General features: G+C 39.2%; 1 protein-coding gene and 1 pseudogene across 2 annotated transcripts in view; both read right to left on the bottom strand.

Annotated features, from left to right (window-relative positions):
- Nucleotides 1-20,856, bottom strand: part of LOC128607104 (protein NLRC5) — a 252,983-nt gene that overhangs the window by 144,526 nt on the left and 87,601 nt on the right. For both annotated transcript variants that reach the window (XM_053623757.1, XM_053623750.1), the window contains exon 9: nt 4,489-4,599. In XM_053623757.1, coding sequence (XP_053479732.1) covers nt 4,489-4,599 — 111 coding nt within the window. The remainder of the gene's footprint in view (nt 1-4,488; nt 4,600-20,856) is intronic.
- Nucleotides 1,077-2,970, bottom strand: LOC128607111 (protein NLRC3-like; annotated as a pseudogene).

Genomic DNA, 20,856 nt, shown 5'->3' on the forward strand with positions numbered 1-20,856 from the left:
ATGTATAATTTGTTCACCTCAGTGTCTCCAGTGTACAGTGTGGATCCTGTAGTACATCAGTGAGCAGCTTCACTCCTGATGCTCCAGGGTCGTTCCCTCTGAGATCCAGCTCTATCAGGTGTGATGATTTCAGAGCTTCAGCCAGAGCAGCGTATCCTTCCTCTGTTATACTGCAGTCTGAAAGTCTAAACGAAGGACAAATAAATCCTTGCTTATTATTCCACTTCTGCAGATACATTTTATTTAGTTCATGCACTTAGCACCGACCCCCATCATATTCTGTTTTTCCTGCTGTGAGTTTCTTGTTAGTAATGTTGGCAGCTCTGCAACAAGTAACGCTAGAGATGTTGTATAATGTACAAACATTCTCTCTCGCTCTCTCCTCTCTCTCAGGAGAGATGAACTGACCTCAGTTTCTCCAGCTTACAGTTTGGACTCTTCAGTCCAGCACAAAGCAGCTTCACTCCTGAGTCCTCCAGAGGATTACTGCTCAGATCCACCTCAGTCAGCTTGGAGGATTCTGAGCTGAGAACTGTGTGTAAAGCCGAGCAGCTTCTCTCCGTCAGGTTACACTCGCTGAGCCTGAAAGGAGAAAATGTCACATCAGAAAATGTATCAGATGTTGGTATCGGTACCAGTATCAGTAACAACGCTGCCCTATTTAGGATGAATAAATTATAAAGAGTAGTTAGGCGTATTGCTGTGAAATCCACTCAGAACAGCTCCTCTCATTCCTAAACACTGAGTTTAATAGAGAAACAGCTTTTACTTACAGAACTCTTGTGGCTTCCCGGACGACTGGTAGCAGTCTCTTAAAGCATTCATCTGACTTTATGAACTTCTGTAGCTCAAACACTTCCAGATCCTCCTCTGATGTCAGCAACACAAAGACCAGAGCAGACCACTGAGCAGGTGAGAGTTCAGCTTCAGAGAGACGTCCTGAGCTCATGTAGCTTTGGATCTCTTTCACTAGTGAATCATCATGTAACTCGTTCAGACAGTAGAACAGATTGATGGATCTCTCTGGAGATGGATTGTGTTCAAACTTGAACTTGATGTACTCAACTATGTTTCTGACAGTCAGAGCTGTTTCCTTTGTGTGTCAGCAGACCTCGAATGAGCTCCTGATTAGACTCCACTGAGAGGCCCAGAAGGAAGCGGAGGAAAAGATCCAAGTGTCCGTTGTCACTCTGTAAGGCCTGATCCACTGCACTCTTGAGGAAGTCAGACATTTCTGATATGTTGAAAGACCAGAAAGATCAGTGGTTTGTTCTTTTGTTGGGTTTTTGTCAAGGAAGCAGAGAAATGCATATAATGCAGCCAAAAACTCCTGAACACTCAGATGCACAAAGCTGAACATCTTCCCCAGGTGGAGTCCAGACTCTGTTCTGAAGATTTGGGTACACACTCCTGAGTACACTGCCACTTCTCTGACATCAATGCCACACTCTCTCAGGTCTTCCTCGTAGAACATCAGGTTTCCTTTCTCCAGCTGTTGGAAAGCCAGTTTTCCCAGTGCCAGGATACTCGCTCTGGTCTGGGGAATGTCAAGGTCACATTTCTGATGGTACTTTTGGTCCTTGTGTTTGATCTGAAAGATCAGGAAGTGTGTGAACATTTGAGTCAGAGTCTTGGGGATCTGCTCCAATCTCTGCTTCAACCCAACATTCTCTCTAGAACAGTGGCTGAGATCCAGCAGAAGACTGGGATGTGGCACAATGATGTAGAGGCTTCTGGAAGACTTCATGTGTGTGATGATTTTATTGGACAGGCTCTGATCACTGATCCTCTTCCTGAAGGTACTCCTCTTTCTGAGGATCACTGAACCCTCGTACCTCTGTTACCTGGCTACACACTCAGGAGGGATCTGATTGGCTGCTGCTGGTCGAGTGGTTATCCAGAGGTGAGCAGAGGGAAGCAGATTCCCCTTGATGAGGTTTGTCAGCAGCACATCCACTGAGACTGACTCTGTCACATCACACAACATCTCATTCTTCTGGAAATTTAGAGGAAGTCGACACTCATCCAGACCATCAAAGATGAACAGGACTTTGTAGGTGTCACTGTCTATTACTTCCAAGTCCTTAATGTCAGGGAAAAACTGATGAAGAAGGCTCATCAGACTGAAGGTCCCCTGCTTCACCAAATTCAGCTCTCTAAAGGGAAGTGGAAACATGAAGGTGACGTCCTGATTCTCTTTCCCTTCAGCCCAGTCCAGAATGAACTTCTGCACAGAGACTGTTTTTCCAATTCCAGCTACTCCTTTAGTCAGCACACTTCTGATGGACTTGTCTTTAAAGAGCTCATTACATTTGATGGGTGTCTCCTCTGCTGCTGGTCTCCTGGACGCTGTCTCAATCTGTCTCACCTCATGTTCTTTATTGACGTCTCCACTCCCACCCTCTGTGACGTAGAGCTCTGTGTAGATCTGATTCAGAAGTGTTGATGTCCCATGCTGTGAGATTCCTTCATTAATTCTTTTACATTTATCTAGAAGTCTGGATTTGAGCTTTCGCTGATACACAGAGGCCAGCTCTAACAAACAGGAAAAATGTGATGGTCGTTATTGTAATGTATGGATACTATCCACAGTGTGAAGATCAATATTAGTCACAAACTGGAATTCATTCCTAATAAATACATAAATATGATGTAAAAGAACCAAAACATTAGGATTATCTCTGGGTCATTTATTTGATTAAAAAACTGTATTCATTAGGATAAAAATCAGTATGAAAATATAGACCAGTGGCCCAGTGTGTAATTTAAAGTGAATAGAATATTGTAATAATCTAAAGCTCTTACTGATCTGCAGTGTGTGAGCGAGATCTTTCTGCTTCATGTTCTTCAGGATGTGCAGTGTGATCTTCAGCACACCCTCTCTGAAACAGTGCAGATCCTCCTCCTCCTCCTCCTCAGAGCATGCTGGGAAATCAGCACTCAGTAGCTTCTTGAACCTGTTCAGCTCATTCTTCACAGAGTGATGACTTTGTGCTCCAGCTCCTGATTTAAAACAAACACAATAACATCAAATTACTAAATAAATCAATAAAATGCTACATAATCTGTTATATGATTTTATACCACATTGCTGGTGAATTCTGGATTCTGATTGGTCAGAAGGTGTTAACTGGATTCATTTTCTCATTCTAATATGTTTCTATAGTAACAGCTGATTTACAGGGACTTGTACGGAGAACGCTCCACATAAATAGATTTTAAAATATGAGTAATTGTTAATATAGTAAAGATTTCTGTAAGGAGATGTTTATTTAACATTTATGGAAGGAGTCTCCAGTGTCAGCACTTTGTACGTCAGAGGTAAAGCTGTAACTTTAAAACAGACTGAAATGCACTTTTGTCTGATTACACATAATGCTGCTGTAACTGTAAACTGTTTACTATAAACTTCACTATAAATTACTTTAATCTACTTTTTAATTTCTAAAGAAGTGTATATTAATTACACACACACACCACACACACACACACACACACACACACCTTGAATATGGACTCCATCTGATTTCTGCAGTTGATTTTTGGTTTCCGTTTTTGGTTTCTGTGGATAAACAAACACTGTAAATTTTTTAAACCTCAGCACACATCCTACAGCTCTGATCCACACAGCTGTGATATCTGAACCCCTGAAACTCCACACACACACTCGGCTCTTATCATGGGAGAACTGGCTTCGGGCACAGGAAAGGCAGCAATGGCACTATAATGTGTGTTTCCAGTTGGGACAATTTGCACCAGGAGATAAAGCACTTGTTTACCTTCTCACCTCTAGCTCCTAAATTACTTATGATTACTGACAAGCAGCAAGAGTCCTTCAAGGTCACATGTTGGGTTGGGGAAGTCGGCTATGAGAGGGGATAAATATGGTAGATTCACCACCACAATTTCCTCAGACAGTGGTGGTTCCTGTTGCTCTGGCAATGATGGTGGCAGAGAGAGATGAGCTGTGGCTCAGTGCAAAAACAGTGGATCTCACTCAGAACCCATTTGGACACCATCTCTAATCCTCGTATGGAGGCAATTTGGACACTAGGTTAGGTTTGGGGTGTTGCACTGATCTAATGGAACACAACACTGAGACTCCTCTGACCTCTAACCACACCCCCTTTGTGTGTGTCCAGCCGTACTGCTTACAAGAACACAAAAGAAAAGTGGTTCAGGATGAATTGTGAAAATGCTAGCTATTAGCATTAAATAAATCTGTCCTACAGTGGCTGGAACAGCCCAAGCCGGAGTGTTCAGTCACGCCTTGTACTGACGAGCTTCTGGAATGCCTGGGTACAGCTCGTTTTTATTCTATCCTGGAGTTTACCAAGGGCTATTGGCAGATTCCCTTATTGACAAACTTTTCCTTTTCTACCCAGAAACCACAGGGGTGCTAACTTTTGCACTCACGTGTAGGCATAGCACAATATATTAAACCTACATGACACAAGACTAGAATAAGTGAGAAGAAGAGAGGAATACCTTTCCACAGAGGATGTTCCATCTTTAAAGCTGGGAGGAGTCGGCAGTGAGCGGTCACTCTTATAGGACACGCAGCTGGATACAGGTGAGAGACGCCTTTCCTTAGTTTCACTAGAACGAAGAAAAAGTTGTTTTAGATATTTTATCTATAAATATAGTGATTTATATCTTAGGATGACATTATGTACATACAGCTACAGAATTTCATACTTCTTTACATATCCTCATTTGAAAGGAGCCATGTCCAGAGCGCAGTCAGTCATTACACTGCACATCTGGAGCAGAGCAGAATAAACACCTTGCTTGAAGGACTCTCAGGGGCTTGGTATCTTGGCAGTATGGGATTTATATTTTCAACCTTCTGATCAGTAGTCTAGAGTCTTGAGCACTGAGACACCACTGTCCTAACTATGCTAATGTACACTTACTGTTAGAAAGGCTTAATACCCTGACAGTGTGCTGGGCTTTAATGACTAAGTGCTTATTAGAACCGCTGGCTCCTTTAGGCCAAGACACCGCCATTATGAGCGTCTTTAGAGAGGAGAACACATGGGGCTCTCCTGGATGTGCTGCAACTAGCAAACAGACATATTTTTGGGAGAGGTGCTGTCCAAAGTAAATTTACTAAAATGTAGTAACAGTTTCACAGTCAGTTATGTTGTGTAACTATATCATTAGAGAGAAATTCATCAAATCCATGTTCCAAATCAGATGCCAGAGTGATATAACTGGTCCATTGCTGCTTTATTTAAAGTCTCCAGAGTGCCTAATGGGGTACAGTAGTGTGTCATCAACGTCCCAGTGACTGAACATCATGACGTGATCGAGGTATTTAGTGGCCACGTGGCCTGCTAAACTCCTGGTGCCTTTCAAGGTAGATAATTATGTGCAGGAGTGCATTATAATGCATTAAAAGTACATGCTCGACTACTTCTAAAACTTCCTTCATTTAACACCATCTCATATCTCATGTTATGAAGAGGAAGAACATGAATCAATATGAATAGGAACAAATGAGAGGCTGTGATTTTAATGAGCAGGATAAAGGAATACCTTTCCACAGAGGATGTTCCACCTTTAAATTCGGGAGGAGTTGGCAGTGAGCGGTCACTCTTAAAGGACACACAGCTGGATACGGGAGAATTTGACCTTTCCACAGTTCCACTAAAGAGTAGAGGAAAAATTGCTTTAACGATTCGAACACTGTGATGCAGATCTCAGGATGCTTCCTGACTCCCTCAGATTGTATAATTATTAATCAGCTGCTAAAGCAATAACTCTGTTATATATAACTTTTGCCCACTGACTTCCTGAGTGCAGTTCTGTAAATCACCTAACAAGAGAATTATTATTATATTACTATTATTATTATTAGGGGATTATTATGAATAGTGTTACAACTAGAACAAATTTTCATAGCAGTTCATACGAGCTGTGAATATGATAGCAGTAATTTAAAGATTTACTAATTAATATTAAATCAAGTAAATTCAGCACTAAATAACATTATATTGAAGCTAACATCAATTCTCCTGTCTGGAGTCATTTCTAAAGATGTTCAGAGAACTGAATGAGAAGAAGAAAGAGGAATTTTTCTACCTTTTCTGAATTCCACTAAAGAACAGAAAGAAAGGTACTTAAGCAGTTAATTTAGTAAATTGTGGGGACCTCAGGGTGCTAAACCCCTTCAAACTGTATAAACTGCTAAACCCCTCACACTGTGTAAAGTCCTCAGGAAATAAAATTTGTTTTAAAGCCTCCTGGTGTCTTGTGATGCTTTGATTTGATTCCAGTCAGTTGCTCTCTAGAACACGTTTGTCCCATCTCATAAACAACCTGGACTTTCACTCTACAGTAGCAGCTAGTTATCATCAAACATTTGCAGCTTCCTGCATGTTATTCTCACTACAGCTATCCACTGTGTGTGGAAAGATGGCTGCAGTTTGTGTGTGTGTGTGTGTGTGTGTGTTAGCGAGTGAAAGAGATTTCTCTAAAAAGACTTTATTTGAGACTTTCTGTTTTAAAGTAAATACATCAACATACAGAAACAGATTATGACTCTCATACTATTTCAAGGTCTCTTTAAAAAGACATTCGCCATTACAGGTAATAAAATAATAATAATAAAAAGCCAGAGCAAGACACATGCATCTCTGTCACTTCCCCTCACTGCCACCAGGGGTCTCTGTTTCACCGTTCTCTTTTTTTAAATTGTCATTAATTATTACATTACTCTGACTTTATCACGCAACTCTACTGGTCTTGGTTCTGTTGGTTCTGTTCACAGAGATTTCCGGACCTGTTCTTTCAGTTTAACAGTTTTATTTTTTTAAACACACTCGTATACTTCCTACTAGCATACATTTGATCATAACATGTAAAACCCTCGCATTTAACCGTTACCAGTATGTTGCTAGTTCATTACTAGTTTTCAGATTTGGTCCCATTTGTTGACCATTTATTAAGCGTCTCACAATGCTCACTTTTTTTTAAAAACATTTTTTAAACACTGCTTTAAAAAATAATAACATTAAATTCAGTACAATATTTCAGTCAGACCCTCCTCGATTCAGAACTTTTAACACATCCTTTATAAATATTTAGGTTAGTATATGTAAATTTCCTTTTTTAAAATTTAGAACAATCAAAGGTATCAGTAGATTATATCACATTTTTGCATTCTACATGCTTACCTTTGGATCTTGTGCTGCTCCTCTTGATGACTCATTTCAGATCTTCTGAGTTCCTCACACTCCCCCGACATTATTTCAGAAAGTCTAATGTCTGCTGTCTCAGTATTAGTTTAGCTGAGTCCTGCTGAGATAACAACAGGGGAATATAAAATTGGTATAATTTAAATTACTAATATATATATACTGTATAACCCCAATTACAGTATCTCACAAACTGAGTACACCCCTCACATTTTTGTAAATATTTGATTATATCTTTTCATGTGACAACACACTTTGTCAAGTGTCATGTGACACTTTGCTACAATGTAAAGAAGTGAGTGTACAGCTTGTGTAACAGTGTATATTTTCTGTCCCCTCAAAATAACTCAACACACAGCCATTAATGTCTAAACCGCTGGCAACAAAAGTGAGTACACCCCTAAGTGAAAATGTCCAAGGGATCCTTATAGAGTGTGGAACAGAAATGTACTCTGTGTGTCTCCATCGACTTATTTCACATTGGAGTACAACCATTTTTATTTTTTACCATTATGGACAAAACACCTGTTTCTTTTAAAACATTATCTTTAAATGTTTTTTCGACCTGTCACATCACAGCCAAACCGTGACTCAGTTTCCCAGGAGGCACCGCGAACTACAAACATGGCCGCTGAGGACTACACTTCACACACACGCATGCGCTCGCCTTCCCCGAGTTATAACTACACACACCTGCACCCAATCTCTCTCACACACACACACACACAGCATATAAGAGACTTTGGGAACAATAAGACTTTGTGAAGTAAACGTTCAGCTGACTTGTTCTCTACAGTTCTCATTTTTGATAAGTGACGTTGACCACTGTTTCTGCTCTCGACTCCGATTTCTGCCTTGCCTTGTTTTGTTTGTTTGCCTGATCGCCTGACCCCTGCCTGTTTCACGACCACGAACTTCGCCTTTAAGCCCTTTGAAATTATTGCTTGGATTATACTGCGTTGCTCTGCATACCTGCATCTGCTTCCGTCTCCGCCCATGAAACGTGACACTACCTTCTAAACAGGAAGTGGCGTCGTGTTTATTTCTGCTTATTGTGTGTGTTAGAGATAAAGAAGAGAGAGTGGAAATATGTCAGGAATTGTTATAATGAATATGAATATTATTCCCTCTTTAATAAATAACAGCTGTAAACTTTACACACTGTGTGTAAGAAACACAGCAGGACACACAGGTCTGTTAACTTCCCTCAGGTTAAGTTACTGCGTCACACCGCGTTATTCAATAAAGATTAAAGTCAGCTGTGGAAGTGAACACAGAAATGTTCTTCATTTAGTAAATAATCCTAAAACTGACATATTACAGCTTTATATTCATGTACTCACTGCGATTCTGTTCCAAAGAGCTTCGTGTTTTTCTCGACACAAAAATTATCCGCTTTCACTTTCACTTTTGAGTCATTTCCGGTGGAGAAAAGGCGGAGTTTCAACTACAACTTCTTACAGTGTAACATCTCTCTCTCTCTCTCTCTCTCTCTCTCTCTCTCTCTCTTTACAGTGTAACATATCTCTCTCTCCCTCTCTCTCTCTCTCTCTTTTTACAGTGTAACATCTCTCTCTCTCTCTCTCTCTCTCTCTCTCACACTCACACACACACACACACACACACACACACACTCCACTTTATATAAACACAGATCTAACACCAGCAGGAACTACACACACACACATGCTCAAACACATAAATCATAAAGAGCTGTTTAGAATATGAAAAAAGAGACATTTCTAAGAGACACAGTGGTACAGTGGGTAGAGCTGTTCCCTCACTGAGTCCCCAGTGTCTTCCTGTATCTATGTGGGTTTCTCCCACTGTACAAAAACATGCAGGTATGGCAGATGATATGGCTGTGATAAATTGGTCCTAGGTGTGAATGAGTGTGAATGAGTGTGTGTGTGTGTGTGTGTGTGTGTGTGTGTGTGGTGCCCTGTTATAGACGGAGTCCTTCCTCCTCTTGAATCCAGTGTAATCACAGACAGTGAGAGATGGAGTCAGTGCGCCCTCTAGTGTTTCACTCTGAGCTGGATGAATAAATGACAGTAATAAAATGAACAAGAGATAAACCTCTATTAAAAAATAAAAAAAGACAAATATTCATAAACAGTTAATTAAAATGTAGAATAGTAACCACACTACATTTGATTTCATCTGAATCACCTTCATATTTTAGGCCACACCTCTTACCTGAGTGTGATACAGTCAGAAACAACATCAGCAAGTCTGTCTGAGACACTAAACGCCTCCACAAAGCGATTAGAGACGCCACTGTGAGAGGATTTACAGTGGGTATAAAAGTCTACACACCCCTGTTACAATGGCAAGGTTTTGTGAAGTAAAAGAATGAAACTAAGATAAATCATGTCAAAATTTTCCCACCTTTAATGTGAAATTGCAAAGTATACAAATAAAGTGAAAAACAATCAGAAAATTTTCAGAGAAAAAAGAAAAAGAAAAAACTTACAATAGCCTGGTTGCATAAGTGTGCACACCCCTAAACTAATACTTTGTTGAAGCACCTTTTGATTTTATTACAGCACTCAGTTATTTTGTGTAAGAGTCTATCAGCGTGGCACATCTTGACCTTGGCAATATTTTCCCGCTCTTTCTTCTGAAAATATTCTAGATCCATCCATTTGTAAGGGTGTCTCCTGTGCACAGCCCGCTTCAGGTCACCCCACAGATTTTTAGATGGATTCAGGTCTGGACTCTGGCTAGGCCAATCAAAAACATTGATCTTCTTTTGGTTAAGCCGTTCCTTTGTTGGTATGAATGTATGCTTTGGGTCACTGTCTTGCTAAAAGGGAAAATTCCTTTCCATCTTCAGCTTACTAGAAGACAGCTGAATGTTTTATGCTATTGGTATTTGTACCTATTCATGATTCCCCCACCTTGATAAAAGCCCCAGTTCTGGCTGAAAAAAGCAGCCCTAAAGCATGACGCTTCCACCACCATGCTTCACCATGGGGATGGTGTTCTTTTGGTAAAGTACTTCTTCTTGTGATAAACATTCCTTTTGGAATTAGGGAATTATTATACCTTTTGGAATTGGTCTCATTAGATCATAACACATTTTGCCACATAGTTTGTGGTGATTTCTTTGAACTTAGATGTTTTGTGTGAGAAAGGACTTCCATCTAGCGACTCTACCCCATAGCCCAGACATAAATAATACAAGAGATTGTTGTTGCATGCAGAGAGTAATCAGTACTTGTCAGATATTCCTGTAGCTTCTTTAATGTTGCTGTAGGTCTCTTGGAAGCCTCCCTGGTATGTTTTTGCCTTGTCCTTTTATAAATTTTGGAGGGACATCCTGTTCTTGGTGATGCCACTGTGGTGCTCCATTTTCTCCACTTGTCGATGATGGCTTTCACAGTGTTCCATGGTAAAGTTCCATTGGAAATTCTTTTATACCTCTCTCCTGATCGATGTCTTTCAACAAGTCAGATATCATACACGCTATGTAAGCTCTTTGTGGACTAGGACTTCAGTAGTCACATAAACCAAGAAGATGTCAAGAAAATTCAACAGAAACAGCTGATCTTTACTTGGGGTTAATCTGAATAATTTCATTGATGACAGCTGTATGATAATTACAACCCCAATTCCAAAAAGTTGGGACAGTATGGAACATGCTAATACAAACAAAGAGGAGTGATTTGTAAATGTACTTTGACTTGTATTTAAACAAAAAACATATACAAATGAAGGTATTCGATGTTTTACCTAATCAAATGCATCGTTTTTTAAAGATAAATGTTTATTTTGAAATTGACGCATGCAACAAGTTCCAGTAAAGTTGGGACAGGGGCACTAGGACTAATAGCGATCTGACAAGTTGGAATAAGAAGGTGATGTGAAACAGGTGAAGTAATCGTCTAATCATAGTATATAAGGAGCCTCCAAAAAAAGTCTAGTCCTTCAAGAGCAAGGATGGGTGGAGGCTCGCCGATCTGCCAATAGATGCGTCAGTGAATAATCCGACACTTTGAGAACAACATTCCCCAGAGACAAATCGGTAGGATTTGGGGCATTAAATTCACATTAAGTTAAACATCAAATAATGTGTTTATAAAGTGTTTTCAATATAGTACAGGCTGAACTGAATTTTCAAATGACTCCTTGTTTTGTTTTTTGTTTTTTTCCATTTTCCATACTGTCCCAACTTTTTCAGAGTTGGGTTTGTATTTTTGAACATGAGACTGAATGTGATTGGTTCATTCTGAACACAGCCACACCCCCAGTTATAAAAGGCTGTGCAGACTTATGCAACCAGGTTATTGCAGCTTTTTTATTTTTCTTAAAATGTTCTTGATTGTTTTTCTACTTGATTTTTATATGTTGTAATTTCACACTGAGGGAAAAGTTCTGACACGGTTTATCTCGGTTTCATTTTTTACATCACAAAAGCCTGCCATTTTAACAGGGGTGTATAGACTTTTTATGTCCACTGTATACATGCAGATAGCGCAACATTCAACTGGCAATAAAGCATTAAAATTATATCACTGCCTTGTTGACTGTACTAACACTTTAAGAGGTCTACAAAGCACCAAGTGCCATATGGTGTGTTAATTTAGGACACAACCCATCCATAGACTGACTCCTAATACCATTTAACAACAAACAATCATCACTGATGAGTAAAGATAAGACAGGGCTCTGTTTCCTCCTCTTATCCTGTTGAACCTCTGTGTAAGTGAAGAATTGTAAAACATATCTTCTCTATAGCCGGTGTTCTTCCTGTTCACCTCTCTGTGACCTCAGTGTAATCACATCCAGGTCACAGTGTCTTACCAAATGACTGTGTTTACATGCTCACAGTGCACACTGAAACAAGTGGCAGCAGGGAACATATCATATTTTTATGGGTGGACAAAGTGCTGAGAACTTATACCTAAGTGAAAGTATAGATAATGTGTCAAAATGTTACTCAGTTAAAAGTGAAAGAGTCCAGCCAAAAATACACTCAAGTGAAAGCAAAAAAAAAAAAAAAATAGCTACATCAAATGTACTCATGTATTATAAAGTAAAAAGTAAACATTTTTAACTGATTACATTTATTTCATGTTTTCAAGTGAAAAGTAACTTTTATTATTTTATTTAAAGTTTTATTTATTTCATTTTTAAATTCACATACTCCGGCATATTGCAACATTTTACTGAGGTAGGTCCAGAGGCGTTCCTCCTCAAGTTCCACACTGCAGTTCGGTGGATCATCCATCATCAGATGTACACAGACAGTTACAGCATTGACTATATTGTGTAGCATGAGAAGGTCACACAATATAGATAAAGGTAATAAAGGTATAAAGGTATAAGAAGGTCACACATGAAATAAAGCTTCCCCTGCCTGCCCCACGGGCTGTGAACATTAGACAAGCAACATCCACATTTTCAATGCCCTGGTCACTTCGTACCCTGAAAGTGTAAAAAGATTGGTGCATGAAACTGCCTGTTTGACTTTTTTTGTCTTGAATTAATGTCATTTGTTAAAATAGTAAGAAATATAGCTGCATCAAACAGCTTTTTATATTTAGAATTTGATTATCATAAATGTACCTTAGGGGAAAGCCAAAAGTTTCCACTGCTTCTTGAAAAAAAGCCAGCGTAGTTGAAGCAAGGTTGTTAGATGCAGCGCCCAGGTACATTATCTATGAAAGTACATGGAGACACATGATAAGCTCAATAGTTCTCTAAAAGATGGTGAATCTACTTGACAAAGGGTAACCCTTACCTTCTGTGAAAAGCCATCTACACCTCCAAAAATAACTATGTTGTAGCTGAAATGACACAGTTTTGTGAACACATCGCTTAAATTAAAGCTAACATGAATTCACTATCGACTTATTTTTTATTACTTACCGAATCAGCTTATGATTGGTGTCAATGTGCATAATTGACCGAGTAAGCCGAGCTGTGTCAAACGAGATATGACTCCCACGGTGTCGACCCGGTGCATTGAAGCTCTTACTCGGTCAAACTGCACCCGGTGTCCTTGTGTCTTAAGCGCTGCTCTCATCATTCTATAACCACAGTGAGGCATACTTTGCTTCAGAGCGGTTGCAGAAGCATCCAACTCCTCATCCGTCAGTCTGCTCGAACTGAGAGATTACATTAAAATAGAGCTCGAACTGAGAGATTACATTCCGCCATTCGTCTGTATAAGGTTCGTCTACTTATCCCTAACAGGTTGGCAATAGTGGAAACAGACAAATTCAGATCCAGCAGGTTTGCGATGTGATCAGGTGAGACTTCGAGACGTGGGCGCCCCATTGGCCCTTGTTCCTGTTGAATGATCACCATGCGGGTCTCCCTCCTGGGCACATTTTGCATAATTACAGTAAGTAGTTCTACTATTCCTGCTAAAATGTTCGGTGGAATGTTCACTGCCTCAGAAATTGAACTAAAAAAAACGACTCCTGTGAGCAAATAAATTCCATGTAATCCATGTCTAAAGGAATATGTCCAACAGCATGGTTCAGGCGAGAGCGGAATCGCTCTAAAACATAGTCCAAGAGCAAGTGCTGTGGGGAAAACAAATGGGTTTAATATCCCAGTAACTACTACAGTCCTATCATTGTAACTATAATTAGCTAGGCAATTACTAAAACCCTGTAGTTCAGCTTGGTAGGTTACTCCGCTAAATCGATTCACCTACGTAGGCTCCATGCAGATGACCAAAGCATAAACCAAGCATAGTGACTGACTAGCCAGCTAGTTTGCTAGTGGTAAAAGCTAACATAATTTCACCAAATTTGATATGAATAACAACTTTACTTGCAGAGAAAATAACTGAGAAACTGTATAAAAATATATACTGTCGTATTGATTAACAGTGTAACTGAACATACCGCTTGGTTCATCATCTCTTGTGGCTTGTCTGCACAATCCCACCACTACTCACACAACCACCAACGCTTTGAGCAGGTTCTGAGCAGCGTGTAATAATAGTATCGGCAATCCATTGCTCTTCCTGTGAGAACCGGATGTGAAGACTTCAATTTTAAGACCCAAACTTTAAGACCTGAATTTTTGCAGCCTGAATTTGTGAGGTTGAAAAATAATGTGTGGAAATATTACCTGACGAATAATGAAGATGCTATTTTTTAACAACTGAATATTTTGGAACCGTATTTTAGGAAGGTGAATGTGTGTGCATTGAATTTTGAATGCTGGAATTTTGTTTTCAATCAAAAAATACAAACCCAATGAATAGCAGAGGAAACTAATTCAAGCACTGATACTGCTGTGTTTTTCCGATTTGTGTCAAATTGCTGGGTAGAAAAATTCAAGTATTATTATTACGATAAGTTTTTATTCAGTTTATGTAATTCAACATGCCAGGACATTTGGCACAATTATACTTCCAGACTTTCCCGCCGTTTGCGCGCGCGCGCCCGGTGTTTATTCACCTCAGACTTTAGCATCGTTAGCATCTTCCACAGATCCTGATCTCCCCCGGTGCTGTAGCGATTTTAATCAGATTTAATATTGAGAAATAGTGATAAAGTCAGTAAATTCGAGCTGTAGTAAGAAAAAACAGTGATTATTGCTGCAGTTGAACAGGTAAGATACAGTTAAAGTACAGAGAAGTTAGTTAATGTAGGTTTTAACTCAGTTTATTTTCTGATCAAATCATTTCTCAGGTTTTTACCTCAACTGTGAAAAGAACTAAGAGTTTATAGTATTTTAATTCATTTTGAATGTATTGTGACAGTGAAGTTTGGAGTTTTCCCCTCAGCTATAAGTATAAATGAAGTAAATAAAAGGTATAATCTGTTAGAATGACTAATACACAGAGTTAAATCACTACATAATGTGTGTAATAAGGTACTTGATGTCAGTATGAGTGTATTGAGTACAGTAAAGTTAGCCTGTAGCTGCTAGATGAATAAATGTTAATGCTACTGTATTTAAGCTAGTTAAGATAACTGACTAAACCCTTATGTTCATGTATTTTCCCCCTAATATGTATATTTACTACTTTATTCAGGTACAACATTACAATCTCTTTCAGTTCAATACAAATTTATTTCAGTACAAAATTCTATTTTAAAATGAGAAAAGCAAGTAATGCTTCTGAAACTTACCAAATAGCCGCTATTAAAAACAGATCAGTCATTAAATCAGCATATTGCTGGGGTTACATTACATTCTCACAATCCAGCTGTCACTATTTATTTTATTAAACACACACTGTTCACTCCTTCATCTGGTTACATAAACAAACCTCCATATTGAAGACATATTAACCCTTAAACGTATAAATGTTTGGCCAATAGTTATTAAATATTCAGATCTTTAGCGAGCCGGAGTATATATCTAACACGGATGGATCTCTAAACTGCCCCAATAGTATAAAACTGCCCTAATATTTTATTAACATTAACATTTTAACATATTAACACATTAACGTATTTTATTAACATTAATAATAAAATAAAGCACATTTCCATATATTTTTACATTTTATTTGTCATCAAATGTCTTCAACAACAATAAGAAAACAAAAACACATTTAAATATAAAACATTTTCATTTACACCATGAATGAAACACATTCGTAATAAATGAAACTATCGCGCATCAACATTTTTTTGGGGCACTCTTTGTAAATTGATTTCTAATTTGTGGAATTTTATTAGTAGGCTGGTTTTTTCTATGAGAACAATAGTCATAAATGACACTGACTCTCTGGTGGTCATTGCAGCATGGCTGGCCACACCCACAGCAACGCTCCACTGTTTTGGATCAAGTGATGATGGGCAAATCATTTATCTCATTTTATACAAAGGGCTTATTGCTCAAGGGCCCAGCAGTGGCAGCTTGGCAGTGCTGGCATTTTAACTCACAACCTTCCGATCAGTAGTCCAACGTCTTAACCTCTGAGCCACCACTGACCCCATGGTTGTAGTCTAGAATCATCACATTCTTCCCTCATTGACCTCTTTTTAGTCATGTATGCTGGATAAAAATACAACCACCTTGGGGTTTTTTTGGCACATGGGACACCATGGCTTGCTTTTGGCAAAAACCAAACAGGCTTGATCCCAGAGGTCTCCTGTTACAGGCAGGAAATGCAGGCAGAACTTCTGGCTTGTCTTAGCGTACTGTCCCCAGCAAGATAATTTGTTTGCAGAGCAAATCACCCGTGGGTTTTGCACTTGTAAACCAGTTTACAACTTGGCTCTACCAATTTCTTCACTACAAGCTCTGCCAATCCCGTACATCGCCGATCGCCTTCAGGACGAAACAGTTTCATGTCGTATTTATCCGTTTATTTGGGCATGTACTGCCAGAAACTGCAACGTCCTCTGAATGGGATGAGCTGCTCATCAACTGTCACATACGCACCAACATTGTAGTCTTTCCTGCAATTTTCAATGAAGGCTTTCCAGAGTGATCTGAATCACGTCTCACCTGACGTGTGTCACGATCATCAAATCTCATGAATACAATCTGTTCAAACATATTGATGCCGAATGCAGCTTTGAATATTGGCCTCCCCCTGTGACCGCTGGACCAGACAGATCTCAGCGACTCGTGCTCAGAGAGATAGACACCAAGCACTGTTATAATTAGTGATTGGTGGGAAACCTCAGTTTGGTGAGGAAATAACAGAAAATGATACTTTCCTATTGTCATAAATGACTTGACTAATACACTCTTTCCTTGAGTGGCTCTGAGCTTCCTACTTAGAGCATTTAAAGGTTCCTTCACAAGGACAAACCGAAGAACCTGAAGGGTTTATGGTTGTGGACAGTTCTATCTACTGTTTCTTTTCATTTAGATCTATCATACAATTTATAGCATGCTACGTTAGCATTTAATCAGACCTTAAGGGACTGCTGTGTTTAGTGCTGCATCTTGTATCACTCTCTAGACCAGATTCAGGTCCACAATCAGTCTGGATTGATTACTGCTTACACAACTAGAGACGGAGATCCCTCACCCAGAGTCACATTCATATAGCAAGCATTCATATATTCATATACAATCTGCAAACAAAGGCAGAACATATACAATTTTAGTCATGTTCTAAATAGAAGTACGCAGACACTATATCGTGAAACATTGCAAAAAAATCAAAATGAGGTCGCTTCATTCAGTCTCTCCAACATACAGCAGTATCAGATCTATAATAACAGTCAAGTCAGTTAAAGCCAAATTACCCAACAACACAATGTTTTTTCTTTCTTTTTAATTTTCATAAATAGGCAGCCTATGTTTTATCATTAGATATTCTGAAATGTTCAGCTGCCCAAGTACAAATCTCCCATCACTCATAATAACATTATATCACATTTAACCAGGGACGTTATTGTATTTACTGATATTTTCTCCTTTATTATGGAAAATATGGATGTTTCAAAAAAGCCAAGTTAATTCAACATAAATATGGGACAATGTTCTTATCCATCTCAAAAGGATTTTTCAAAAAGTTTATAACTCTTGTAATGGTCTCTGATGATGTCTATTGAGTGTGCCACTCTTCTGGATCTTATCTGGCAGCCCTCCTGTTCCTTCCCATGTGTACCAGGTCACCTTAATTTGCTTGTCTTCCTCTGGGATGTGACTAAGGATACGCATTTCCAACAGCTTGCATTTCTGCATTCATCACACTGACTTAACATGCAGTAGGGACTATCTGGACTGCAGACCACAGCTTCAATAAAATCCTGTGTGTTCTGAAATGCTTGCCTTGGGATAACATGCTGCACACAGTCAAGGGAAAACTTTATATTTTCATGGTATCGGGAAAAGCAAACATTTCTTGGAGAGTCTGAACAACGGAACACACGAGACGGTCGAAGTTCACGTTTGAAACAGCAGTAGGCCTCTAGAATTGACAGTCAAATGGCGTTTCTGAATCTTCTTTTTTACTCCTCCCTCTCTAACCGTGACCACATCCCTCATCCCTGGTGCTTGCCTTGAAATGCCATCTCTTTCATAGAATTCCTGAACATGATCAACAGTACTTGTGGCAGTCACATGATTTGTTTATTTCCTCTCTGGAAGAAGGCACAGTGACATGCCAATTTTTTTTTTTCTCTCTGCTCATGGTCACTGTTAATTGAGTTAAAATAATAGCAATGAGAAAACCTGTTGGTTAATTGATAAATAAACAGCATAAAATATTTATTTTTAAATATCTTAAACAATGAAGAGTCCTAATTAAAAGTAGACTAACACGAAAATGATCCATATTAGGAAAAAGGCTAATAGTCTTCTAAGGAAACAGCGAACTAAGCTTAATGTCAAATTGATATTAAATGCAACCCATAGTAATGAAACATTATTTCATTTCTCATTTTATTTATATTTTATGAATTTATTATAATATCTATTTTTTATATTAAGTTATTTATTTACAACTAAGCACATTTTCGGTTTTTGCATTTTATTAGTATATTGTTGTTTGTTTATCAGTTCCTTTTTAGATCGGTTCCCCCAGTACAGTGTTGCCATGTCTGCTGATAATATTGTTTCTAGAGGGTTTAAATCAAAACATGGAAACTGCAGGTGCCTGTTCTGATTATATCTGGCAACCCTGAGTTTAACTGAAGGGAATGGAGTTGTGTATTAGAGTTGGTGAAGGGAGTGAAGGAGAGCAGCAGTGTACTGTATGTTTACAGACTGAACAGGTGCTAATCTGGATTATGATTGGTGAGGAATTTTGGACTTCCTGTAGTTTTTAATCCCGACTGTATTCTACAACTCCGAACAGGTCTCTCGCACCGGTGCTCCTAAATATTTATTCACAGTCGCACAAAATACTTTTCAGTCGCAAACGCGAGTGAAATGGTCGCACTGTAGAGCCCTGAGTTATCCTAGGCAATGTTTTGTGTGTGTTTTTTCCCCAACAGAGTCAGCTGTGAATGAACCGAGCGCTATAGACTCTTGTTTGAACTGGAATCAGGAGCTGTTTGATTCGTGGCACGCTTGTGTATTTACCCCGGTTCCTGGAGACGATCTGCCTTCAAACCAAGAAGCATTTGGTCGCGAGGCTACTGTTGTTATAGACAATAACAGAGACTCGGTGGAGGTGATACGAACCGGGTTCAAGGCCATCGAGGATCGTATTGCAGGATTTGAAAAGACTTTTGCCAGCGTCACCGAGCGTCTGGACATTATAGAGAAGAATCAGCGTCTTTATAATCAAAGTGTTGTGGAAGCATTACAAAACCATACCATCACACATAAACAAATCATAGCAACCCAGAAACTCCTTGCTGGGGAGATTCGACACGTTGATCACAATCAACACCTGACGACGGAATTGTTAAAACAGATTGTACAATTGGTTAAAAACAAGAAACGCTGGTGAGTTGGACAATAAGTATTTTATACCCCTCTGTGTGTGTGTGTGTGTGTGTGTGTGTGTGTGTTTATTTGCTGGTTCGTATCTGTTTTACTGTGTGTGATTTTTTTTTACTAGCTTTTGTTTCATTTTTAAAAATCTGTAAAAGTGTCAAAGCGGTGTGGTGAAAACTCGTGTAATCTGGGAGCAGCAATTCAATTTAGAAGATGCGACGACGATGGTCTGTTAAAAGAAGGAGACGTGTAATAAATCAACAGGGGGGCTTTCTTCTACCGCTCTTAAGTGTGGCTATTCCTTTCATCTCCAGCCTGATTGCTTCTAGATAACAGAGGAAATGGAGCACGCAGAGAAAATGTTTTAGTCCCGCAGCACCAGTTGGACAAACTAAAGCCCGGGACAGCACGCGGATCTATTCAGCAAATCGTGGAGAATGATTTGGACCTAGCTATAAGAAATATCTTGCACCGCTCTGACTTGGACAGTTCTGAAAAAGCGAATGCTGTATGTGGTGTATGTATAACAATAATAATATTAATGTTAATAATAATAAAAATAAAGAGTCAAAAGAAGAATTCCCTTTTCTTTGTTTTTATTGAAAAAATCTAGTGTTAGACATAAACATTTCACCTGTCTGAACACAACGAATACATTTGAAAACATTTTCATTACAAAGACCTTTTTTTAGTTTTAGTTTTTTCATAAATGCTGACACTATCTTGTCATTTTTAATAAAATCGCCGGTATACATCTTCAACACACGGTCATAATCATGCCCCTTTACCATGTGATAGAGAAGAAACACACAATGCTGCCCGCAGGTCTCTGCCGAAAAATCTTGGACTTGTACTGCTGAATGTTGAATCACTCTAGAACTGCGGTTTAGAAAGTTTCTGATATTCTGTGGAAAACGATTGTCTTCTGGTTTATTTGCAAAGCTGTCAAAAAAACAACCCACGCCGACCTCGTTTATGTAGATGGCTAGCCAGTGTTCACCCGGGAGTCCTGAAGGATGCGTGTTGATTATCACCATGGATGGTCATTTTATTAAGGGGGCTTTTGGTAGGTGGTCACACGGGAGTACGCCGAGAAAATGGGTGTTACACGAGATCTTATCCATTATAGCCGTAAACTGGATGGTGTCCATTTTGTCTATTAATAGTGATCAACCAGGATCTGTCTGCGATCTGACACTACGACGATGCTGTCAAATATGGCATAAACGATTAAGTTGATCGTTCGGGGTAGAGGCTGTCTAAAACGTGCTTCTAGCCTAATGTTCCCAGACTTGATAAGCGACACGTGTTGACTGCAGTCTTC

This window comes from Ictalurus furcatus, chromosome 4 (assembly GCF_023375685.1).
Source record: "Ictalurus furcatus strain D&B chromosome 4, Billie_1.0, whole genome shotgun sequence".
NCBI classification, from domain to species: domain Eukaryota; kingdom Metazoa; phylum Chordata; class Actinopteri; order Siluriformes; family Ictaluridae; genus Ictalurus; species Ictalurus furcatus.